Raw genomic sequence first — 26,898 nt, forward strand, 5'->3', positions numbered from 1 at the left:
AAACTATACAGTGACAAACCACGCACAGCAGGCTCTCAAAAGGAGGCAGCAAATTACCCAAAAGTCCAGGCGGCTTGCTAGTGTGCACAGGTCAAAGAAAGAGCGGCAGGTGGGGAAGGCAGCCATGGGCCCTGCCCCAAGAGCTGACCGAATTGGGAGAATTTCTGAAGGAGGGGAACTGGGAACGACCTGAGCTAAAGCTCGGAGCTGTGAGAAGAAACCGGAAAAGCTCCGAGCACTTGCAGGGGCGGGTGGGGAGTTGGATGGTGGTGTGGGGTAGGGTGGGGAGGGAGGAGGGCTAGTAGGAGACATTCCGCAGGGAGGGGCAAGCACGTGTGAGGCGGGCGGGGCGCGAAGGGTCAGGCTTTTGCTCAAAACAGGCGGAGGACAAGGTCAGCTCAGCCGCAGACCGAGCCCATGGTGACTGTCTCCGCCACCAGGCAGTGAGAGTGAAGGGAGAGCGCGAGCTCTGAAGCCCGCTAGACCAAGTTTGCAATCTGAGCTCCATTCACCCCCTCCTATTTCTTGAGACCTTGTCAGTTCCCCTCTCAGCCTCGGGCTCCTCACTTGTAAAACGAGGAGAGATGCCTGTACCAGAAGTCAACCAGAGCTTTTCCAGGCATGGGCACCAGCCCAAGGGCGTTTTCCTTTTCTAGTCTCATCTCTGCTCTGAACCCAAGCTCAAAGAGGGACTGGGGGACGGAAGATATCCATGCCATGCGCCCTAGCTCTCGGGCTGGTGCCGGCTGCTGCCTTCTCAGATTCCAGAGTGTCTAGAGGCCAGGAAACGGAGAAGGTCCTGCCAGACTGGGGTAGGGACTCGGGGGCCAGGCACTGGCGCTGACGCAGGCAAGCAGGGCGCCACTGGCTGGTCCCCACCCACCTCGGTGGGTTGGGGGATGGGCGGACCAGCCCCTCCTGGGTGAGCCCTAGCCTGGGGCTTCCTATTTCGGGAGCTGGGGGCGTGGGCCACGTCTCCTCATGTGATGCGAGGGCTATTTAAAGCGGCAGCCCGGCCAGGGAGCCGCCGTCGGAACCCTTGCACGTCTGCTCTCTTGTAGCTTTTCTCAGCCTAGCCCAGCATCACTATGGTGGACGCTTTCCTGGGCACCTGGAAGCTAGTGGACAGCAAGAATTTCGATGACTACATGAAGTCAATCGGTGAGCAAGCCGCGGGGCTCAGGATGCTGGCTTGGGTTGGTAGCGGTGCCTAGCCCCACGCAGCACTCCTGCTGCATCCCTCCTAGTTAAGACCTGGCAATAGGGGAGCGCGGAGATGGCAGCCTGGGCTAGAGCAGATAGGGCCTGTAGGGAGGGGGCTTTGGTGGTCCAAATTTGGTTAGAGACTACAGTAGGGAGGTGGAGGAAGGAGGCAGCTGTGTGGGAGGCTCTTTCCAGGAAGAGGGATATATGATTTGGAGGAAGGAGGAGGGTTTGGAAAAAGAACACTGATCACAGGAAGGGGAGTCTAGCCAGGGGAGAAAAAGAACAGGGGCATAGGTAGTTTAGAAATTGGAGGAGACTGAACCCAGAAAGGTAATGGGGCAGCTAGGGAGTGTACTATGACCTTAAACAAGTAGGAAATACCTAGGAGGAAAAAGATTAGTGGGGAAAAAACCGTGGATCAGTGAATCAGATATGAGAAGGACATAAGACAGGAACCTGCAGTAAGCAGCAATCCCCATCTCTCCATGTTGGATTAGGGAAGAGAATTCTTGCAAGAGAATGCCCTCTTTCTCATCAGCCAGTCTGACCTTGTCCTGCAGTCTATGTAACCAGGCTTTAATCACTGTCTGTGAGCCTTGGGGTAGGGTGGGGCAAGAGGCCCATCATCAGCTGGGCCTTTCCTGCAACCCAAGGCTCACCCACCTGTGCAAGGGGTAGGCAGAGAAAGCCATTGGACTTCTGATGTGCAGTAGAGGGTCCCAGAGCAAGGTCAAGACCTGGGAGGGAGGGTCACTGGTTTAGGAGGATGTGGAGAACTGCTGTGGTGTTGGGATGAAGAAGAATAACGATTCAAAGAATCTTACAGGTAAGGAACTTGGAGATTCCCATACCATCTAGTTCAGCAGGGAAACTGAAACCAGGAGAGTAGAAATGTATTATAACAATTCCACAGCAGAGCCAAAACGAAAACCTAAGGTTTCTAGATCTGTAAGTCAGAGCTCTTCCCACTACCCTACAGGCCCCGGAGTGGGAAAAGTAGGAACTGCTTAGCTAATTATTGACCTCAGCCCTTCTTCTACTGCGTTGGGCTTAGATGGAGAGGTCAAAGCTCTCAACAGCCCCTACCCTATCCTGGGCGCTATGCCCAATAATTCCAGGTAGGCAGTCATTCTTAGAGGACCATCCCCCAACCCCCACGAACACAGCCCAGCAGCTACTGGGAAGTTGGAATGCCCAGATTTAGTTCCTCCTTCCAAAGCTGGGCCAGAGCTGAGTCCTTGAACTGAGCTGCAACAACTTTACCATTCTTGTTCCCTCATTCTGCCCCAAGTTGGGTTGGCGGGCTGGTCTCCCTGAAGTCCTGTTACCTTTCAGCAGCTTATGTTAAGGCAGCCTGCATTCTTATCGTAGGAATGGAAAGCCTGGGAAAATACCCTCCTCAGCTCTCAGTAAATAGTGCTGGCTTCATTTCTAAGTAGAACCCAGATCTCCCCGAGTCTCCTAAATTCTGTCAGCTCAATATTCTTAGTTTCTCTTGGTTCAGACCCTCACTCATACCGCGGTGGTTTCCTTTTCAAACACTCCATACCTCTGGGTAGGTCCTAAGTGAACAGAGCTCCCAGTGCTGTGACAAGGTCCTGCTCTGTGCAGGGGAGTGTGATTGGCCTGACTCATCCTGATACCAAGGGGCAAGGCCAAGTTGCTCCCTGGCTAAGCAAAGGTGGGCTGATAGCATAACGGCAGAGGCAGCCCCTGCCCCTTCTGCTACAGACCTAGGGCTCTCAAGGGGCAAAGAGGTCCCGTCTAGTACCAGTGACCACAGGCACAACTGGTGGCCTGGACTGAGTATGTGCTGGGCAGAGTTGCCCAGTGAAAATAGTCAACAGTTTTGGAGCCTAGATTCAAATCTATGTCAGTTTATTCTGTTTGAATTTAGACAAGACACTTCACTCTCTTCATTGTAAATTGGGGATAATCTACGCTTCTGGGCTGTTACAAGCATTAAGTAAAACCCATGTAAGGCATGTGCAGAGTACCTAGCTTCCAGCAAGCACTATGTAGCCAGGTACATTTGGAGACTTTACACACACCACTTCACTACACTGGGCTGCCTCCTGCCTCACCTTTGCCTTGGAGGACAGCTCAGCGTAAGCTGCTGTGGGGAGAGGGGGCAGTCATGATTAGTTCTTTGTTCTTTACTTGTTTGCAGGACACTTAGGACTTTGCCCAGTACCCAAGGAAGCCATGCTTGGGTCAGGAAGTCTCCGTAGAGCCTTAGACGGGGAGTCAGGAGACGGGTTTGAGTCTAACTCATTGTTGCTACCACTTTAGGCTCCTCCTCAATCTGTACAATAGGACAGATACTTCCTTTGTACCTAACTCCTAGATCATAGATAACAGGCTTTGAAAATGATGGGTTGCCATATATAAGGGACAAGAGTACTAACGCTTCTTAGTTTCAGGGTAAAAACTTCCAAAGTTGGAAAACTCTTATGCCTAAGGCTTTGGAAGGGAAAGTCTACGTTTCTCTTCTTTCCTCAGCCTTATGCTCCAGCCTTGGGAGGTAGTATAGCTGAGCACTTAAGCAAGCTCTGGAGTCAGACAATTCCGGGCTTCAGTATCAGATTTGTGACCCTGGGCTTTACCTCTCTTTTTGCATCTGTAACGTGGAAACAGTCTTCAGAGGAACAGGAAGAACTAAATGAGATAACATGTACAGTTCTTACTACACAAAAAGTTCATAGTACTTAACTTTTTTTTTTTTTTTGAGATGGAGTCTCACTCTATTGGCCAGGCTGGAGTGCAGTGGCACAATCTCACTGCAACCTCCACCTCCTAGGTTCAAGCAATTCTCAGCCTCAACCTCCTGAGTAGCTGGGATTACAGGCACATACCACATCTGGCTAATTTTTTGCATTTTCAGTAGAGACAGGGTTTCACCATATTGGCCAGACTGGTCTTGAACTCCTGGCTTCATGTGATTCACCTGCCTTGGCTTCCCAAAGTGTTGTGATTACAGGCGTGAGCCACCACGCTCAGCCCAATAGTAACTTATTCTAATCCCAGCTCTGCCACTGACTTGCTATGGCATCGCTATTCCTTAAGTATCTCATCTGTCTAACGGGATTAGTAATCTGTGTTCACCAAACAGAACGAAGGGCAAGACTGAATTTTAAAATTCCCATGTAAAGGCTTTGAAAGATACAGTCCTCCACTTCCCCATACCCAGGCCTGAGAGTTATGCATTGAGTTTCTTGTACACTGCTTCTCTACCCGAGCTCATATACTCATAATCTTCCCCCTACCCTCAGGAGTAGGTTTTGCTACCAGGCAGGTGGGCAACATGACCAAGCCTACCACAATCATTGAAAAGAACGGGGACATTCTCACCCTAAAAACACACAGCACCTTCAAGAACACAGAGATCAACTTCAAGCTGGGGGTGGAGTTTGATGAGACAACAGCAGATGACAGGAAGGTCAAGGTAAGTCAGGGAAACAGGGGTTGGGAATGGAGAGTGCTGAGACTCTAAAGGAGAATAGGCTGGTAGTCTTGGCTCTCTGGTATTGCACCCTGAGGGGCAGACTATCATGGGGAATTTAAATGAAACAAGGTTCATAAAGCCTGTGTAGTGCTGGAATGCCACTGATGCTAAATACCTGTCAGTTCTGTCCTCTTGTTTTCTTCCCTCCCTTCTTGGGATTCATCTATTGTCTGCCTCAGAATGGGCAGCACAGAGCCAGGATGTTCTTCTGACCTCAGTATCTACTCCAGCTCCAGCTGGGTGACCCTGTGCAAGGTATGCAGTAGCTCTAGGTTTCTTTCCCCTTCCATAGATGGCGGAGTTATGTGGCCATGGCTGTGACCTGAAGTGCTTTAGGAATGATGCCCAGAAGTCAGGGCTCTCCATTGAGTGAGGTCATTTGTGGCCTCCAGCAGCAAAAAAGGCAACCAGGAACAAGAAGCCACCTACTCAGATGCCGCTTCAACTTCTAACTCTCAGACATGGCCAATGAACCTGACAAACTATTTCCGATGTTGCCAGCGGACAGGCAGGAAGAGCTATGTTCCGTGATAGGGCATTCACCTTGTCATGAATGTGTTTGCAGTGTCTTTCCACCAAACCTTAGCCCCTTCTCCCAGGGTTCTGTCACCCTGCAGTGACTGTCTTGGCAGCTTGCCTCAGCCTTCCAGGCCAGGCATGGGAGTGAGAGAACTTAGGGGCTTTGACCTCTATAGGGTGTCCCTATAGCAGTGTTCTATCATGACACTATCATTCAGCCCCATCAGCTGTTTCCTCTTCCTCATAGCTTGTCGGCTAAAGAGGTCACATGATATGGACCAAGAAAAGGTGTAGGAATACAGGCCAGGAAGTCTAATTATCCAATACTTCCTATTGCTAAGGGTCTTTTAGACATTATCGCAGGGACAGACTAGTAAATCCCACCTGTATCTGAGGGGACCAGGCTGCAGGTATCACCTAGAGTACAGATAAGTGTCTATCTTGAAGGCTTGTGGTACTTCTCAGAGCCAGGCTCTGGCTCCACCATACTGCCTGCCTCTCCCTCCTTGCCTAATATCTGAAGGCCTCTTCCCCAGCAAGGCAGTAGTGGAGCAGAGGCTGGAGGTAAACTAGATGTCCTGCAGGGTTAGCTGGGAGGTGGACTGCCTGAGCTCTTGTCCTCACACCATCACTAGTTTGGGTCAAAGGCTGTGTCCTCTGGGGCCCCAGTGTCCAGACCCCACCCTGCCCCTCAATCCTGACTAAGATGACAGCTCAGGCCTATACTCTCTTTCCACAGTCCATTGTGACACTGGATGGAGGGAAACTTGTTCACCTGCAGAAATGGGACGGGCAGGAGACGACACTTGTGCGGGAGCTAATTGATGGAAAACTCATCCTGGTAAGATGGGCAACTTTGGAGCCATATCTGATTGGTTATTACTACTGCTCTTTCAACCAAGCCTGTTCTAAAAAGCCAAGTCCTCCCCTGAGAGCCACAGAAGCTGGGACAAATGAGTGGTTGCAGGGTCAGGGTGGTATCAGGTGGGAATTTTTTGTGTAGTGGTTTTGGACTCACACAGGCTGGGACTCAAATCTTACCTTTTTTTTTTTTTTTTTTTTTGAGATGGAGTCTCGCTCTGTCGCCCGGGCTGGAGAGTGCAGTGGCCGGTTCTCAGCTCACTGCAAGCTCCTCCTCCCGGGTTTATGCCATTCTCCTGTCTCAGCCTCCGAGTAGCTGGGACTACAGGCGCCCGCCACCTCGCCTGGCTAGTTTTTTGTATGTTTTAGTAGAGACGGGGTTTCACTGAGTTAGCCAGGATGGTCTCGATCTCCTGATCTCGTGATCCGCCCGTCTCGGTCTCCCAAAGTGCTGGGATTACAGGCTTGAGCCACCGCGCCCGGCCAAATCTTACCTTATAGGCTACATGACTGTGGGCAAATCACCTTCTCCAAGTGCAACTGTAAAATGGGTATAATACCAACCTTGTAGGGCTGCTGGAAGCCTGTAAGAGACAGTGTATGCACAGCACAAAGCATCACTGATTGAGGAACACAGCACGTACTCCATGTCCTTTGTTTGCTCTTCCTGTGTTTCTACCTTGCCTCGCCTCAGGAAGTAGAAAACAGGGCCAAATCTGATCCCAGGCCCTCTAGGAGGGGCTCCCATTGCCTATCTCAGCATTCCCTTTCCTCTCCTCCCTAGGACTGCATTGTCACTTGCAGGGACAGGCTCGTGACTGGTGGGGAAACTGAATGACAGTACAGTCCTTTCTTCCCCATTCTAGTCCTACCCCATTTTCATGCTTTCTATGTCTGGCCTACTGCAACTACTTCACTACTGCCTGGGTAGGAAGTACCACAGCCAGGCTGGCAGATCTGTTCAAGCCTTGACTGAATTCCCCCCAGACCCAGGGAGAGCAACCAACTGTAGATTCTGCCTAACTGCAGGGCCTCAGGTTTTTCACCTAGGCATCTTCACTGCACAGCTTCTTGGGTCAGCATAACCTCCTAACTGCATTCTTGCACTCACGTGGGACAGGGGTCCCCTTGAAGTTTGGAATGAGGTGCCTAGTTTTGGTGGGGATGTGATATGCAGGACCAAATTCTCAGTGGGCAACTCTCATGGCCAACTATGGTGAGGCCATGGGTCTGGCTCTATGATACCAGACTGGACAGTGGGAGGTACAGGGCTCTGGCCCTGGCACTACTCTAAGTTAGGGAAGGATTGGAGTTAGTAGCCAAATACGGTCCTTTCCTGAGTCTCTGGATATTTTTCCTATTTGTCAACTATAAGCCAGGCACCATCTTAGACACTAAGGATGAAGGAAGCCAAATGGTATAAGGGAAGGAGAAACACTCAGGATCTTGACCAGATTACTTCCTCTCTAAAGGCTTGTTTTTTCCAAATCTCTAAAATAAGAATTACAATGCCTGTCTTAAGGATTTGCTGTACATTATCAGAAAAAAAATTTATACACACACACACACGTACAGCTGGCACATAGTAGGAACTCAAGTGACAATTATCAGGAGGAAGGGAGGGTAGAATGCTCGCAATGGCCTTCCTGGCTCCACCCCCCATCTCACTCTGTCTTTTCTTCCAGACACTCACCCACGGCACTGCAGTTTGCACTCGCACTTATGAGAAAGAGGCATGACCTGACTGCACTGTTGCTGACTACTACTCTGTCAATTGGCTACCCCTCGACTCAGCACCACATCGCCTCATTTCTTCCTCTGCATTTTGTACAAATCCACGAATTCTTCTGAGGTCAGGTGCCACTGGCCGGGATCCAGTTCCAGTTCCCATTGTGTATGTGTTTTTTTTTTTTTTTTTAACTGCACTCACAGGGTGCTCTGAGGTCAATAAAGCAGAGCCAAGACCACCCAGTTGCCTTTTTGCCTTTGGTAACATAACTCTGAGAGTCTTGGTTTATCCTGTGTGTCAGACAGTGGGCAGAAATAACTGCCTGAAGGTTACTCAGGAAGAAGCACTGGATGGGAGACTGAAATGGACAGTCTCGGAGCCTGTTAATCAGCTGATCACCTTACACATTCAATAATAAAACAGCTGTACCTACACTTTGCCTTTACACTGCCCCCCTCAACATGGTCAAATGACCTAGTTCAGTCAGTGATGGGGCTTCCCCAGGTTTGGCTACTGAACTGTCACTTCAGGCCCATCCTACACTGAAGCTCTTGGGTCTGGCTGTTCTCTGTGAAATGCTATAGTCTCTCCCTTTCCAGAATTCAGTTTCAGGGCACAGAACCCAGGCTTGTACCATGGTGGTGGGAGAAAATGACCACTGGCCAAGAGGAATGCTGACCTGTGCACCAGGCTAGTACTCATCACTACAAATTCTTACTGCTTCTCTAATCAACTCTGAGGGAAGAGGGCATCTGATCATTATAAAAGGGAGGGCTTATAACTGATCTCCCAAGAAGGCTGTGATATGCTAGTGCCTTTGGCTCTGTACCTCTGCTGGGCATCTTTCCAAGGTCTAAGGTAACATATTAAATGTTTTTGTCAGCTAATGCAGGCTCAGTGACTTTAAGTCTGTAAGTTACCCAGGAAGAAGGATTATAGGAAAAATAACTTTCGGTAAGTTTAAAACCAAACAGATTTCCATTTAGTGACAGGAATTTAAGCAAGGACCTGAAGTAGAATCAACTGATTCACACAGTAGTAAATACAAAGTAGAACAATGATCTTGGCTTCGCTGTCTGGTTCAGTCATCTGCTGGAATGCAATACACAAGTTAAGTCACACTGCAGACTGTTTTCTAGCTGTGGCCGCTGGACGCCACTTCTAGCATAGAACTATGTTAGGAGGAATGGGAGAAGTGAGCACCACTTCTCACCATGTTCCCCCTCCTGCTGCCAGTCTCTCTCTGCTCCCATGTTGGATGCAGGAGAGATCACCCACCAATCGGCCTAGGACAGACCAATAGGAAGGGTCCAATCACTCTTCTCTAACTACAGTCGAACTCACCTCCACAACAGTCTCTGTGGCTCTAGCCTGGACTCCTTTACAGGAATCCAGCTCTGGCAGTGGCAGCTGGAAAGGGTAATAGGACCTCCTGCTAAATGAAGAAGTTGGGCAAATGAATGGGTGAGCTGCAGGGTTCACTTGCAAAAGTACCAGGAGTGACAAGGAAACAACAACTCATTCAGGCAGCTGCTTTTGACCTCTAACTCCCAAACCTGCCTGTTGCATGAGGGGAAGCCATCTCCCATGGAAGCAAAGTTAATGGGGTGGGAGGCTACATTCTCACTATTGAGTCTTTCCAGGAGTCTCAAGGAATAAGGCTCCTGGTTCCTTACTCTCAACCACCCCCTACACTCTTTCTGCTCTCACTCCTTGTGCTTCTTCTTGTGCTTCTTCTTCTTTTTCTTCTTCTTTGCTGCCTTGCTGTCTTTTGATGTGTGCCTTGCCCTCTTGCCTGTATCACTCTCAGAGTCTGAGCTGTCAGAGTCAGATGACTTCTTATCTCTATGTTTCTTTTTCTTCTTCTCCTGAAAAGAAAATTTTAAAAATCAACATTGTAGTGTATATTTGCTTTAAACAATCATAGCACATAATCGGTCAGGTGCAATGGCTCACATCTGCAATCTAGCACTTTGGGAGGCCGAGGTGCGAGGAATGCTTGAGGCCAGGAGTTCAAGATCAACCTGGCTAACATAGCGAGATCTCATCTCTAAAAAAGGAAAAATTATAGCACATAATCAATAGGGGACCACTTGATTTTCTTTTAGACAGTCTCGCTCTGTTGCCCAGGCTGGAGTGCAGTGCAGTGGCACGATCACAGCTCACTGCAACCTCAATCTCTTGGGCTCAAGCAATCCTCCCACCTCAGCCTCCCAAGTAGCTGGGAGAGACCACAGGTATGCATCACCACACGCTGCTAATTTTTATGGAGATGGGGTTTCTCCATGTTGCCCAGGCTGGCCTCAAACTCCTAAACTCAAGCAATCTGCCCACCTTGGCCTCCCAAAGTGCTGGGATTACAGGTGTGAGATACCATGCCCAGCCAACACTTAATAAAGTATAAGACATTGAAAACAATAAAGTAAATCTTTAAGTACTAACAAGAAAAAAACAGCTAAAACATGTTAAGTAAAAGAACCAAGACATAATAAGTATTGTAGGTTCCAGTGTGTATCACACATACATGTGTATTCATATATACATGCACATGATATAAAGTGTGTATGTTATACATACTTGTGTATATTTAGTGTACACAGAGAACACTGAAAAGGATACATCAAACTGGTAATAAATGTTACACATTGGGAATGAATTGAATGGGGGAAAGGATATGGGTCTTTCACTTTTTCCTTCAAATACTTCTGTCCAATTTGGTTTTTTTAAAACAAGCATCTTATTACTTTTATTTTTTTTTTTTTTTTTTTTTTTTTTTTTTTTTTTTTTTTTTTTTTTTTTTTTTTTTTTTTTTTGAGGCGGAGTCTCGCTCTGTCGCCCGTACTGGAGTGCAGTGGCCGGATCTCAGCTCACTGCAAGCTCCGCCTCCCGGGTTTACGCCATTCTCCTGCCTCAGCCTCCCGAGTAGCTGGGACTACAGGCGCCCGCCACCTCGCCCGGCTAGTTTTTGTATTTTTAGTAGAGACGAGGTTTCACCGGTTAGCCAGGATGGTCTCGATCTCCTGACCTCGTGATCCGCCCGTCTCGGCCTCCCAAAGTGCTGGGATTACAGGCTTGAGCCACCGCGCCCGGCCTACTTTTATTTTTTAAAGTGCAGGATATTAAAGCTGAAAGGGGTCCCTAAAGACTAGCCAGTCTATCTAGAAACAGTGACTCACATATCCAAGGTCAAAGAACAGGAGTAAAAGATTTAGAACTCCTGACTCCTATTCTGGTTTCTATTAGATCCTGGTGCCAGGGGAAATAACTGCCATCAAATAATAAGCCTGTACTTTCTACCCTTGAATATTCATCATCTCTAACTTTACAGCCACTTCGCAAGATTATATTCATAAAGAAAAGAGCTGAGAAAGAACTTTCCCAAAACTATACCCACCACACCATGCTACCAAAGTAACAGTACAAACCCATACAAAGGACGAGAGGCAGATTCCCAGGTGTCTAATGGGGCAGCATGAGCAGATTTTAAGCACGGCATAAATCTCTTCTTTGAATTTCAAATACCTATATTGCCTCTGTAAGGTTTCTAAGAAGAGGGAGAAAGTATGGGAGGAGAGAGAGAGCAGAAAAGGATGTCAGCTTCCAACCAGCACACTCAGAGCTATAAATCTAGCTGAATGATACACCAGGTCTTAGGAGCTGGCTGTGAAAAATGGTGGAAAGAACACTGAAGCAGATGTCAGACAGACCTGGACCTGAGTTGTGGCTCTGCCATTTACTATTCTGCATCCGTGGGCAAGTCATCTCAACTCACTGAGGCCTGTTCCCTTCAAATGTAAACTGGAGATAAGAATAACATCTACTGGCCAGGCGCGGTGGCTCAGGCCTGTAATCCCAGCACTTTGGGAGGCCAAGGCAGGTGGATCATGAAGTTAGGAGATTGAGACGATCCTGGCCAACATGGTGAAACCCTGTCTCTACTAAAAATACAAAAATTGGCCGGGTGTGGTCCCGCAAGCCTGTAGTCCCAGCTACTCAGGAAGCTGAGGTGGGAGGACTGCTTGAGCCCGAGAGTTGGAAGTTGCAGTGAGCCATAATCCCACCACTGCACTCCAGCTTGGGCAACTGAGCAAGACCCTGCCTCAAATAAATAAATAACCCCTTGCCAAAACAAACAAACAAACAAGCAAAAAAAAAAAAAAAAAAACACCTATGGTGACAAGTTAATGAGATAGTATCTAAGGCTTGGAAAAGTTGAAAGCCGCTCGTCCCAGATCACATAGGTACAGTTGGGATCTTCAAGTAGATCATATGAATGGAAATCTCCTGAGTTTTCTTATGTAGTACATGGCCCCTCTTTCTGTATAGCAACACGAGGCCTCATGGTATGGTCATTAGAACAACAAATTTTGGAATAAGATAGAATTAAGTTCAAATTCTAGCTCTGCAACTTAACTCACTATGTGACTTAGAACAAGAGATTTAACTTTTTTGAACCTCAGTTTTCTTTTCAGTCAACTGGAAATAGTAAGTACCTATTTCAAAGGATGCTATCAGGTTTAAACAAGATAAGCACTAACTATAGTGCCTGGCACATTATAGTCACTTAGTGGGAGCTATTATGTATTTTTCTTTCATTAATTCCCAGGATGTTCTGACAGCCTGGCCAAGCACCTACAGGAGATAAGTCAACGTTTTAAGAGGAGATGAAATAACAATTCTTCCTTGGCATCTCCAATGGAGTAGAGAGAAGGGAACAAAGCTTCTCAGACCCACATTACCAAGCTATAACCAACCATGGCTGGGGGGAGCTGAGAGTTGGCAATCAAGTTTAGCTATGTTGCTGAACCTTCCTGGAGGGCAAGACCATGGAAGTCCATCACAGGATATTATGGGGTCAGGAGCCTCACTGGGTTCTGCCCCTTACATAGCGGAAGATACTGGGAAAGTGAAAATGAAAATACAGAGTCTGGCACCAGTTCCCTGCAAGCCTGGTCCAGTCTGGATAAAGAAGTGAGGAGAGTAATAATACTGCCTTACACCTAAACAGTGCTTTAGTTTATCAAGCTTTTTGCATCCTTATCTTATAATAATAGCCTGTAGAGTCAAAATTTATTAGTTATTATTCCCATTTTACAGATGGAAAAACTGCAACTCAGAAATGTAAAGTGAGTCGACCAAGGCTAAAGCGGCAAAACCACTATACTTTCTAACACAAGAGTTTGGCACTATTTCCACTTGGTTCTCAACGATGAAGGCTCAGGAGGAGGGAAGATAAAAACAAATCACTACAGAGTCCTGGCATGCTGGAACATGGACTCTAGTTAGCACGAAGGGCTCAAGGAGATGGCCTTCTCCTAGACCTCAACTTTGATGCAAAAGCTCTTTTGCAGCCTGAACAAAGACAATCTAATCCTCCAGCAAATGGTGTCTTTCTCCCTGTGTGTCTAGCCTTGAGCTACAGAACGAAAGAACAATCACATCCGAAGTTATAATTCAGCGGGTTGCCGTGGCTCATGCCTGTAATCCCACCACTTTGGGAGGCCAAGGTGGGTGGATCACCTGAGGTCAGGAGGTTGAGACCAGCCTGACCAACATAGAGAAACCCTGTCTCTACTAAAAATACAAAATCAGCTGGGCGTGGTGGCGCATGCCTGTAATCCCAGCTACTTGGGAGGCTGAGGCAGGAGAATCGCTTGAGCCTCGGAGGCGGAGGCTGCAGTGAGCCGAGATAACGCCACTGCACTCCAGCCCGGGCAAGAAGAGCAAAACTCTGTCTCAAAACAAAAAACAAAACACATACACACACAAAAACAAAATTAGCCAGGCGTGGTGGTGCATGCCTGTAATCCCAGCTACTCGGGAGGCTGAGGCAAGAGAATCGCTTGAACCCAGGAGGCAGAGGTTGGGGTGAGCTGAGATTGTGCCATTGCACTCCAGCCTGGGCAACAAGATCGAAACTCTGTCTCAAAAAAAAAAAAAAAAAAAAGTTATAGTTCAGAAGCAAAGTTGGGAGTTGGGGTGGTGGAAAACAGAGCCAGAAGATGAACCAAGCTTCTGCTCTCTCAACTTCATTCAAGTGAGAAGGGAAACAAGACAATGGGTAAAAAAAGACATGGATTCAAGTATCAGATGGAAATAGAAAATTAAAAATAAAAAAATTTTTAAATGGCATAGGGGTATGAGCCCATGGTGCAGGTCAAGAGGGTCACTGGAAAGAAGCCACTGCTCAAACATCTCAAAGACTGCTCTCTAGGAAAAGCACATATCCCTTGCTAGGGCAGCTAATCTACCCATTTTCACTATAGTTCTAAAACAGGATAGCAGCAGCTCAGTGTGAGAGAAAAACAAAAATAAAAGCAAAAACTAAAAAAAGAATATAGCAGCGAACATTTATTGAGTACTTAATTTTCTATTTTATTTATTTACTTATTTTTAGGATGGAGTCTTGCTTTGTCACTCAGGCTGGAGTGCAGTAGTGTGATCTCGGCTCACTGGAGCATCTGGCTCCTGGGTTCAGGCAATTCTCCTTGAATCACTTTCTCGTCCCAAGTAGCTCGGACTATAGGCGCATGCCACCACGCCCGGCTAAGTTTTGTATTTTTTTTTTTTTTAATACAGTTGGGGTTTCACCACGTTAGCCAGGCTGGTCTCAAACTCCTGACCTCAAGTGATCCACCTGCCTCAGCCTCCCAAAGTGCTGGGATTACAGGCATGAGCCACCACACCCAGCTAGTACTTAATTTTCTAAAGGCACGTAGATCTCCTGAGTCCAGGAGTTCGAGACCAGTCTGGAAAACATAGTGAGACCCTGTCTCTACAAAAACAAACAAACAAAATGACCGATAACCTCCACGTGGCTAAATCTAGTGGTCAATTATTGGGTCTTATTTACTTGGTCAGTCAAGATAGATATAGACCATCTTACCTAGAACACATTCCTCATGTTATTTCTACCACATTCTCTTACTTTTCTACAAACTTCCTTGGCTGTTCCTTTCCAGTCTTCTTTGTTAGTTCTTTGCTAGTTCATCCTCATCTCAATAACCTCTAAGTGTTGAGCACTCTGGGGCTCGGTCCTTTAATCCCTTCTCTTCCCTATATTTACTCTGCAGGTGATCTCATGACCATAAATACCATCTATATGTAGATGACTCCCAAATTTATATATCTTACCTGGGCCTCTCCCTTGAACTCCAAACTATATATCCATTGTCTACTCTATGGTCTACTTGACTATCTGATAGGCATCTCAATTTCTATGTCCCGCCCCCTCCCAAACCTAGACTCTCTCAGCTTTCTTTCCATCTGTGTAGATAGCAACTCAAACTAAACTCCTGACTGCTCCCTACTCCGACACTTACTTCTCCTGCATTTCTTCTCTTAACTCAAATCTTCCAGTTACTCAGTCCAAAAATTTTGATGCCATCCTCACTTGCTCTTATATCTTCAAAATATATACACACTTCAACTCCTTTCTCATCATTTTTACCACTGTCATTCTAGTCCAAGTCACCATCATCTCTCACCTGGATTATCTATCAACTCACTGCTTCTACTCTTGCTTTCTGACCATCTAAGTTTCCACATAGCAGCCAGAATAATTCTCTTAAAAAGAAGTCAGATCATGTCATTCTTCTGCTCAAAACCTCTAATAATATCCATCTCACTCAAGTGAAAGATGAAATCCTCCCAATCACCTATAAGACCCCAATGACCTGGGTTCCTTCTGATCTAACTTCCTCTCCTACCACTCTCTTTTCATTCATTACACTGTAGCCACACTGGCGTCCTTAATGTTCCTTAATCATGCTACACTCTTTCCCAACATCAACTGTTACATTTGCTGAAATGCTCTCTCTCCACTTATCTGAATAGCCTGTGTCCTCACTTCCTTCTGATATCTACTCAAACGACACTTCATGAGAAAGATCTGGCCTAGGCCAGGCACAGTGGCTCACGTCTGTAATCTCAGCACTTTGGGAGGCCGAGGCAGGTGGATCACCTGAGGTCGGGAGTTCAAGACCAGCCTTAACAACATGAAGAAACCCTATCTCTACTAAAAATACAAAATTAGCTGGGCACAGTGGCGCATGCCTGTAATCCCAGCTACTCGGGAGGCTGAGGCAGGAGAATCACTTGAACCCAGGAGGCAGAGGTTGTGGTGAGCCGAGATCGCACCATTAATTGCACTCCAGCCTGGGCAACGAGAGCAAAACTCCATCTCAAAGGAAAAAAGAAAAAAAAAAAGAAAGAAAGGCCTGGCCTTACCATCCTATTGAAAATGAAAGTCACCTGCTCCCCACATCCTCATTCTAGGACTCCCTATCTCCCATAATCAAATTAATTTTTCTCTATAGCACTTATCATTACTTGATACATTATTTTTACTATTTTGTATTTGTTTACTAGTTTATTATCTGTATCAGTCGACTCCATCCATTAGAATCTAAGTGCCATGAAGATAGGGATTTTACCTGTTTTGCTCAGTACTTTACCTGCAGTGGCCAGAACAGAGCTTAGCACATAGTAGAAGCTCTATTAATGAATGAAGCTGGAGTATAGTGTGTGGGAAGAAACTGGTAGGAAAAAATGCTAGGAAGCTGGGCAGACTGTGAAGAGTCTTAAAGGAACTTAGACTTTATGCCATAGAAGAAAGGGAACCACTGAAGGCTTCTGAGTAGGCAACACTGGGCAACGCTCTCTGCTCTATCTGAATAGGCAGAGAACGTGTCCCTGAGTGGGCTCAGGACTGGCAACCTTTCTCTGTATAGGCACCAGAAGAAGTTCTCTGGACAGCAGGACAGAGCTAACACTGCAGCCAAAGAATGACATTCCTATTTCTTGTTCTTCTATATATGATAAAGCAGAAAACCATATAGTAAAATCAAAAGAAAATTATATTCTGAATCAAATATATCTAAAGTTTACTATAATCAGTGGGCAGCTTGGTCCCCAAGGCATATACTTCCTCATAACATAACACTGATTCAGAAAGACCTACGATGGCATATGATTAATGAAAGAGGCCAGTAAAGCACAGACCACAAGTTCATCAGAAGATTATCCAGGGATTTACTACAAAACCTCCATTTCTATTTTACCAACCACTTCATAGCCCATTTCCAATTGCAACACACAGTTTCCTTTTATTCTAATTATGCCCAAGAAAAATTACTTATAACATTCAGTCACTGGGACAAAAATTGTTCATGATGCCAGATGCACACAACTAAACCAATGCATCCTGGACTTGTGGGAAAAGGCATTCAATACACGTATGTTTTAATGAAAACAGGTGGGAAGGCTCAAGGTTAGGAAGATCTGCTATTCTTACTCCTGCCCCTGCTCCCTTCACTATCGCTCACTGCCAGCAGCAGGAGTCAATACCTATTACTCTGCAATCTGAGGGCAGGTCTCACTGAGTGAAGACACCCAAGGAATGACAGAGAGCACAGATTATGAAGTCTATCTACTCACAGGTAGTTAGTGCATGTATTCCTATTAAGTACCAGGCATTATTTGTAAAAGGTGACATCCTTTCCTTATTCTGGGCTATTTCTGGTGGTTCCTCAACAGGTCTACCATTTTCTGTCTTAGAGGCTTTGCATTGTCTTCCACCAGACTACAAAAAGTGAGGCAATGAAACAGACTTGTGAAGAAACAGAGATGAGAACCTAATGAGACTTTCCAGTTCTAGTCCTAGGTGGCCTGACTACACTGCATTTCCTGTCCTTGGATGTCCATAAGATCAAATAACCTCATCTTGGAATGTGTTTCTATCCTTTACCACCACACATACCTTGGCTGCTTATCTTTCTCCTTATGTGATTAGCTGCTTGAGTGTAGGTACTATATGATCTTTATTTCATGAGTTACTTTTTTAACTGTTAGAAATGCATTAACTGAACTTCACGAGTTACTATTATATATGCCCTTCCACATGCCAGGCATTCCTCCTCTCCACTGTCCAACTCAGGAGCATGGACTGCTAAAGGCATGTTCCTTCACAAATCTACTCAGTTCCATATTTGGCTCCCAGAGCTGACTAGCCCTGAAACAAGTGTCCAAATCTGCCACTTACACACCAAAAAGCTATCTCAGGCAGATGATTTTACTGGTAAGGAAAACCAACCTCCTACTGGAATCCAAGATTTAGAAGGTAAAAGGAAACAGTCAGGAGGGCTGGAATCTTGATTTACAGTTGTGAACAGAAACAAATCAATAGATAACATCACATGGCTGCTAACGGTAGCTGGGAACAAAACAAAAACCCACCAAAAACTGACCTGATGAATCCTGATATGTCAAGTACCTAACACAATGCTAGATACCTATGAAGATAATACATATTTGTTCAATAAATGAATAATTGAAGAGTTAAATAAATGGCTGAAGTGTGATATACAGAAAAGAATATTGTTAGTAATCTGAAGACATGGGTTCTTTTTACGGCATTATCTCTTATATTTGTGTGACTTCCGGTGAGTTATGTCAATTTCTCTGAAGCTCCATTTTACTCATGTGTAAAATGGTGGCCAACATGGCCAACAATAATACCTGTTCTGGCTATCTCATAGGATTGTATAATGATAAAAAGAAACAAAAAAGGAAGGTATTTTATAAACTGCAAGCACTAAACAAATATGAGGCATAAAAGATAATGACAGGATTAACAATGAGGTGAAAGGACAATGATGCTAGATGCTATCTTGGTAGAAATAGTGGGCATCAAGAGGAAAATTATACCCTTCTAAAGTCCCTAGGAAACTTTTTAATCAAAGAGGACTCATGAGTTAGAAGTTCATATACACACAGATACTTTTTTTTTTTGAGATGGAGTCTCTCACTCTGTCGCCCAGGCTGGAGTACAGTGGCGCAATCCTGGCTGACTGCAACCTCCGCCTCCTGTGTTCAAGCAATTCTCATGCCTCAGCCTCCCAAGTAGCTACACGCCTCCCAAGCAGCATTACAGGCCCTCGCCACCACACCTGGCTAATTTCTGTATTTTTAGTAGAGATGGGGTTTTGCCATGTTGGTCAGGCTGGTCTCAAACTCCTGACCTCAAGTGATCCATCGCCTTGGCCTCCCAAAGTGCTGGGATTACAGGCATGAGCCACCGCGCCCAGCCAAAGATACTTTTACAAAATAATAATGTATAATAATTATTACTGTCATTGTTCATCAGACAATTCCTCTACTAAGTGAAAGGCAATGGAGGGCTGGGTAGTAGATTGACTAAGCAGGTCGTAAAGAGCCTCATACCTAGCAGATCCTCAATAATTGGCTTGGTGAACTGAAATACACATTTCAAAGCAGCTTTAGAAACAAAGGAATAAAAAATTGTACTCAATATGTTCAGCAAAAGGACTCAACCAAAGATCCACAGAAGTGAGATATCCATATAACCACTTTAGGAATATAACAAGTACCATTTACCTCTAAAAGGTTAAAAGAGAAAGAATAATGCTTAGAACATACAAACAGAATCACAGTTAAAAATCTAGATCTGGGGCCGGGCGCGGTGGCTCAAGCCTGTAATCCCAGCACTTTGGGAGGCCGAGACGGGCGGATCACAAGGTCAGGAGATCGAGACCATCCTGGCTAACATGTGAAACCCCGTCCCTACTAAAAATACAAAAAACTAGCCAGGCGAGGTGGCGGGTGCCTGTAGTCCCAGCTACTCGGGAGGCTGAGGCAGGAGAATGGCGTGAACCCGGGAGGCGGAGCTTGCAGTGAGCTGAGATCCGGCCACTGCACTCCAGCCTGGGCGACAGAGCGAGACTCCGTCTCAAAAAAAAAAAAAAAACAAAATCTAGATCTGGGCCAGGCGCAGTGGCTCACATCTGTAATCTTAGCACTTTGGGAGGCTGAGATGGGCGGATCACAAGGTCAGGAGATTGAGACCATCCCGGCTAACACGGTGAAACCCCGTCTCTACTAAAAATACAAAAAAATTAGCCGGGTGTGGTGGTGGGCGCCTGTAGTCCCAGCTATGTGGGAGGCTGAGGCAGGAGAATGGTGTGAACCCAGGAGGCAGAGCTTGAAGTGAGCCAAGATCCCACCACTGCACTCCAACCTGGGTGACAGAGCGAGACTCCGCCTCAAAAAAAAAAAAAAAAAAAAATCTAGATCTGGCTTGAGCCCAGGACATCAAGGCAGCAGTGAGCCATGATCATGTGACTGTACTCCAGCCTGGGCGATACAGCAAGACTCTGCCTCTCTGCCTCAAAAGAAAAAAACAAAAACAAAAACTAAATCTGCAAGAAAATTATCTCTGTTTACAGATGACATGATCTTCTATGTAGAAAACCCTAAAGATTCCACAAAAAAATCCTGTTAGAACGAATAAATGAATTTAGCAAAGTTGCAGAATACAAAACCAACATGCTAAAATCAGTTGTTTCTATACAGTAACAAGGAGCAATCGGAAAAAAAATTAAGAAAACAATTCACGCAGTAGCATCAAAAAGAATAAAATACTTAGGAAGAAACTTAACCAAGGAGATGAAAGACATGTATACAGAAAATTACAAAATGTTGCTGAAATTAAAGAAGATACAAATCAACAGAAAGATATCCAATTTTCATGGATTGGAAGATTTAGTACAGCTGAAATGTCCATACTATCCAAAGCAATCTACAGATTAAATGCAATCACTATCAAAATTTGCAAAAATATAAAAATCTATCTTAAAATTCATATGAAATCTTTCAAAGGACCCCAAGTAGCCTAAACAATCTTGAAAAAGAACAAAGCTGGAGGATCCACAATTCCCAACTTCAAAGTGTACTAAAAAGCTACAGTAATCAAAACAGTGTGGTACTGACATAAAGACAGACATATAGACTAGTGATAGAATAAATCCTCACTTATTTGGTCAAATGATTTTCAACAGGGTGCCAAGACCATTCAGTGGGGAAAAGGACAGTCTTTTCAACCTATGGTGTTTTAAAAACTAGAGATCTACATGCAAAGTGTTTCTGTACATACATACAAAAATAAACTCAAAATGGATCAAAGGCCTAAACATAAGCGCTAAAGCTACAAAACTCTTAGAAAAAATATAAGGGAAAAGCTTCATGACATTGGATTCGGCAATGATTTCTTGAATATGACACTAAAAGCATCAGCAATGAGGGAAAAAAGGTAAGTTTAACTTAACCAAGATTAAATTTTTTTTGTGCAATGAATACTATCATGAATATACTCAACATTACTGAACCATACACTTAAAAATAGTTAAGATGGTAAATGTTATATGTTCTTTACCACTATTTTAAAAAATCTAAATCTGATGGGGTAAAAAGGGACACTATCAACAGAGTAAAAAGACAATCCACAGATTAGGAGAAAATATTTGCAAACCATATATCTCTGATGGATTGATATCCAGAACATATCAAAATTCCTACATATCAACAACAACAAAATAAACAACCTTATGCAAAATAGGCAAAGAACTTAAATAGCCATTTTTCCAAAGAAAATAAACATATGGCCAATAAGCACATGAAAAGGTATTCAATATCACTAATCATTAGGGAAATGCAAATAAAAACGATAATGAGATGTCACTTTACACGCATTAGGATGGCTACTCTCCAAAACACAAAACCCAGAAAATAAGTGTTGGCAAGGATGTAAAGACACTGGAACCCTTGTGCATTATGGGAATGTACAATGGGAAACAGAGGGGTTCCTCAAAATATTAAAAACAGGATATATGATCCAGTAATTCTACTACTGGGTATATACCAAAAAGAAAGAAGAGGCGGGTCTCAGAGATATTTATATATCCATGTTCACAGCAGCATTATTTACAATAGCCAGAATATGGAAGCAGCCCAAGTGTTCACCACAAATAAATGGATAAGCAAAATGTGTTATATACATAAAATGTGGCCGGATGTGGTGGCTCATGCCTGTAATCCCCGCACTTTGGGAGGCCAAGGTGGGAAGACTGCTTGAGGCCAGGAGTTGAAGACCAGCCTGAGCAACACAGCAAGACCCCATCTTTACAAAAACTAAATTAGCTGGGTGTGGTGGCACACTCCTGGATCACTTGAGCCCAGGAAGTTGAGGCTGCAGTGAGACATGATTGTGCCACTGCACTCCAGCCTGGGCAACAGCACAAGATACTCCTTCAAAAAATAAATACACAGAGCAGAATATTATTTGGGCTTAAAAAGGAAGAAAATTCTGACATATGCTACAACGCAAATGAACTTTAAGGACATTACGCTAAGTGAAATATTCCAGTCACAGACAGACAAATACCATATGGTTCCGAGACAGAAAGTAGAACAGTGGTTGCAGGTGCAGGGAGGAGGGGTGAATGGGGGGCGTTACTGTTTAATGAGTATAGAGAGGTCTCGAGATGAAAGATGGTGATGGCTGTACAAGAATATGAATGTATTTAATGCCAATGAACAGTACACTTCTATAATGGTAAATTTTATGTTGTGTATATTTTACCACAAAAACAAACAAAAAACTCTATACAAAAAGGCTGCAGAGTTTGGCTTATCAAATGGGTCAACGAGTTCCAATCACTGAGACAGGGCCAAATGTGGAAAGAGCAGCTTTGGTTAGGAAAACTAAGTTTTGCAGGTGTGTTACACTTGATGCTAACTAGACAACCAGATGTAGACATCAAGTAGGCAGTCTATTAACTAAATTTGGAGTTCCAGAGAAAAAGTCAAGAATAGCAACGCAGATTTGGATAAAATACAGATACAAGCACTTAATTTGGGGGTTATGAGTATAGGGATAATATTTAAAACCATAGGATAGGATGAGATTACCTTGAAATACTCCAACATTCAGAGTTAAAGCATAAGGTGAGAAATCAACAATGAACAGAAGTGGGCAGTGACATAAAGTAGATGGTTTTGTTGTTGTTTTGAGGCAGGGTCTCGCTCTGTTGCCTAGGCAGAGTACAGTGGCATAATCACAGCTCACTGCTGCCTTATCCCCTGGGTCCAAGCGATCCTCCCCCCTCAGCCTCCTGAGTAGCTGAGACCACAGGCCATGCCCCACCATGCCCAGCTAATTGTCTCTATGTTTTATAGAGACACGGTCTCCCTATGTTGCCTAGGCTGGTCTCAAACTCCTGGACTCGGGCTATCCTCCAGCCTCAGCTGGGATTACAGGCATGAGCCACCATGCCCAGCCAAAATAGGTGCTTCAAAAAAAAAAAAAAAAAGCCCAGACCTAGGCCCTGTAAACATGGTACCTAAGAGGCAGAGGTAAAATACAAATATGTATTTTAAATACATATTTTAAAATATTTAGAATATTTAAAATATTCTAAAATACATATTTTAAATAAATATTTACAAACACAAATATATATTTGTAAAAAAAAATACAAATATGCATTTTTTTAAACTCCCTAGGCTACAGCATTCAATAGTCTGAATGTAAGAGAAGTGAGGGGATAAACTGTACAGTAGCACTGGGAATGCGAATGGGATAAAGAATTTTGAGATATGTACTAAAAAGGCACCACTGCCAGGACTTGGTGACTGACTAGATGTGGGATGGAAAAGGAGAGGAAAATAAATGACATTGGTTTCTTTTTTGGGAGACTGGAAGAGTATTTCTGCCATTAATAGGTAATATATGATAGAAAGATAGAAACAAGAGTTTTGGTGGTAGTGGTGATGGTGGTAGTGTGTGTGTGTATGTTTAGGAAGGAGGACTAAAAAAGATAATTAGGGCTGTCACAACAGCCAACGCTAATTAGGTACTTACTTGTCAGTGCTTTATATCTATTTTTGGGAGCCGGGCATCCCTCTGCAAGAACACTGTCATCAAAGATCACAACAATCCCACTTTGAAAATGAAAAAACGGGTTTGCTGGGCACGGTGGCTCACGTCTGTAATTCCAACACTTTGGGAAGTCAAGGCAGGTGGATCACTTGAGGTCAGGATTTTGAGACCAGCCTGGCCAACATGGTGAAACGCTGTCTCTACTAAAAAAAATACAAAAATTAGCCAGGCATGGTGGCTTGCGCCTGTAGTCCCAGCTACTCAGGAGGCTGAGGCAGGAGAATTGCTGGAACCTGGGAGGCGGAAGCTGCAGTGAGCCGAGATCACACCACTGCACTCCAACCTGGGAGACAGAGTGACACTCCATCTCAAAAAAGAAAAAAAAAATCAAAAATAAAGCCCTAAATTAATAGCTAGTAAATAGCACAGAAGAGCCTCAAGTCCGGATTTGACTGACTCCAGCCAAAGTTTGAGGTACCCATGGCATCCTAGTTAAGGATGTGGAAGTCAGTAATACAGCTGAAGTCTCAGGAAGGATAGGATAACCCAGAAAGAGAATATATAGATTGGGAAATTATTATTCATGCACTTGGCTAATTCTTGTAATGGTATAATGAGACCTTTTCCTCACCCAGAAAATTAAGATAATAATTAATCTATAGACAATAACCACTGAGGGCAAGAACCTCATCACAGTTTTTGTATTCCTAGAGTTACAATGCCTGGTACAAAATGACCCCTCAACAAAAGTTTGCCAAAGATTTAAAAACGAAACAAGTCAATATACTGACCATAGTTAGAAAAATCCTGCATGATAGAAGAAATATTTCCTGATCAACCTGCAGAATAGTTTTTATTTCCTGTGTAGCATGTTACAAATGCACTGTTTCTTTCTGGACCACAATAGTATCTGTTTTATGAATTGCTCTGCCAAAAGTAGTAGATATAGGAGATGGAATTCAGTGAGACAGGTGCTCTGATACACTGCTGGGGACAGATAAGTATCTTCTGGAAAGGCAATCTGATAAAATGTATCAAGAGCCTTAAAGCCCTAACTCAGTAATCTTACTTAGGAATTTATCCAAGAAAACAATAAGAGATGTGGCCAAAACTTTAGGTTGGAAGTAATAAAAAATATCCAGTAATAGGAAAGTAATTTAAAATATTATCACACAGCCATAGGGTAGAATATTATGTTGCTCTTAAATCAAGTTTTTTAATAGTTAAGGATACTAGGAAATTCTTTTGATAAGTGAAATGAAAAAAAGGTATAAACTATACCTAGTCTGACCACAATTTTGTATTTACATGTATGTGTAGCTATATATATCTGTATTTATTATTACCTAGAAAAAAGTGGATGGGTATCGTGGCTCATGCCTGTAATCCCAGCACTTTCAGAGGCCAAGGCGGGTGGATCACTTGAGGCCAGGAGTTTGAGATCAGCCTGGCCCACAAGGCAAAACCCCCATCTCTACTAAAAATACAAAAATTAGCCGGGCATGGTGGTGCATGTCTGTAGTCCAGCTACTCAGGTGGCTGAGGCATGAGAATCGCTTGAACCTGGGAGGCAGAGGTTACAGTGAGCCAAGATCGTGCCACTGCAAGATACCCTGTCTCAAAAAAAGAAAAAAGATTAGAATATACCACAAAATGCTAATAAGAGTTTCTTTGGGTGGAAAGATTACAGAAGATCTTGGTTTGCTTCATTATATTTTTCAGTATTTCTAAAATTTCTGCAAAAAGCACATTTTCATTTTTCTAAATAAAAAAAATATTCTTAGAGATTAGGTCTCACTATGCTGCTCAGAGTGGAACGCAGTGGCTATTCACAGGCATAATCATAGCTCACTGCAGGCTTAAACTTCTGGCCTCCAGCAATCCTCCCACCTTATCCTCCCAAGTAGCTGGGACTACAGGTGTGTACTGCTGCATGAGGCTTTTCAGATTTTCATCTTAAAACCTGAAAAAGACAAGATAAAATAAAAGCAAAGTAGAATTCACCTTCTTCCTTTTTCTAGAAGGATTCCTTGTGGGGTCAGGCTTCTCAAACTCTGCTAACTTTGCCTCTTCCTTTTCCTCTTCCTCATCAGGTATCAGAGAGTATTTGGTCCCACCTGGTTGCATGAAACAATCTTTTGCAAAGTGGCCTGCAGCAGAGAAGTAGAAAAGGTATAGAAGAAGTAAGTAGTCTCTCCTCTCAGCAAGTGAATCTTCCCCTAAGGCTCCTGAAATGGGCTAGCTGGCTCAGGAAACATTGTTGGGTTCATTCAAAGCAGCTGTTTGATTCAGAGTAGACTTTCCACCACCTCAACATGGCACTGCTCACTCAACCACAGTCACACTAGCAGCTGTTCTTAGGGCTGTGGGGAACACTGGTACTGTTCTCAAAATGGCAGGGGATATGAGGATGCAGGTTTGTACTGTTCTCCATTGGCAATGGGGCTTATTAATTTTCTAAGATCTATTTTGGAACATATTCCTGACAATCAAAGACTGCTCCAGAGAGCAGGATGCTTAGCAGAGGGAGCTGAGTGGCAGGCCAAACCCTAAAGGAAGATAGCTTGTAGGCAGCTGGCAGCAAGTGGGCACTCACATCTAAGCTAACACACAGAGAAATAGGCACAGTCACCTAGGGGCACTGAACATTTACAGACTGTCAGGTCTGGCAAGCACCTTAGAGATCATCAAATCCATCCTACATTTGTGGAAGATGAAAGCCCAGAGTTGAGAAGTAGCTCGAGGTCACATAGACAGAAGCAGAGTTCAAACTTACCTTGGGTCTCATGCCTCCCTGCCCTGTGCTTTCTGTTGCACCAAAACCAACTACCTTTGACCTGACCTTTACTAACTGGGACAAATTCCACCTCTCATTATTCTTCTCTTCTTTATGTAAAGCCTGTTGGACATGGTTAAGGTTAAAGGACCCTCACCTTCCCTGAGCCTATAGTGGTGTTGAGGGGCCCTTTAACAGACGCTATGCTTTACACTGCTAGCTGTGTCTGAGTTTGTGGTAGATCCTGTCTTGGGGCACAGAGGAATTCTATGAGATAATCAAAAAGCTATGTGTGGGCTGGGCACAGTGGCTTACGCCTGTAATCTCAGTACTTTGGCAGGCTGAGACAGGAGGATCATTGGAGCCCAGGGAGACAAGCCTGGGCAACACAGGGAAACCCTGTCTCTACAAAAAATTTTTAAAAATTAGCTGGACATGGTGGTACACACCTGTGGTCCCAGCTACTCAGGAGGCTGAGGTAGGACTGCTTGAGCCCAGGAGGTCAAAGATGCAGTGAGCCATGATCATACCACTACACTCCAGCCTGGGTGACCCTATCTTAAAAA

At 44.5% G+C, this 26,898-nt stretch overlaps 2 protein-coding genes across 8 annotated transcripts in view; one reads left to right on the forward strand and one right to left on the reverse strand.

Annotated features, from left to right (window-relative positions):
- Positions 1-899: 899 nt before the first annotated feature.
- Positions 900-8,089, forward strand: FABP3 (fatty acid binding protein 3). Its single transcript, XM_033227389.1, has 4 exons — positions 900-1,161; positions 4,479-4,651; positions 5,970-6,071; positions 7,777-8,089. Exons 1-4 carry the CDS (start codon positions 1,089-1,091, stop codon positions 7,828-7,830), a joined length of 402 nt encoding a protein of 133 aa, XP_033083280.1. The 5' UTR covers positions 900-1,088; the 3' UTR covers positions 7,831-8,089.
- Positions 8,090-8,775: 686 nt separating this feature from the next.
- ZCCHC17 (zinc finger CCHC-type containing 17) overlaps positions 8,776-26,898 on the reverse strand; it is a 72,006-nt gene continuing 53,883 nt past the window's right edge. For 6 of the 7 annotated variants that reach the window (XM_033227381.1, XM_033227385.1, XM_033227382.1 and 3 more), the window contains 2 exons: positions 25,561-25,706; positions 8,776-9,688 (listed from right to left, as the gene is read on the reverse strand). In XM_033227381.1, the coding sequence (XP_033083272.1) occupies positions 9,527-9,688; positions 25,561-25,706 (308 nt within the window). In that variant the 3' untranslated portion in view covers positions 8,776-9,526. The remainder of the gene's footprint in view (positions 9,689-25,560; positions 25,707-26,898) is intronic. The other variant, XM_033227386.1, reaches the window with a different exon arrangement.

Source organism: Trachypithecus francoisi, unplaced genomic scaffold (assembly GCF_009764315.1).
Source record: "Trachypithecus francoisi isolate TF-2019V2 unplaced genomic scaffold, Tfra_2.0 Lachesis_group12, whole genome shotgun sequence".
Lineage (NCBI taxonomy): Eukaryota > Metazoa > Chordata > Mammalia > Primates > Cercopithecidae > Trachypithecus > Trachypithecus francoisi.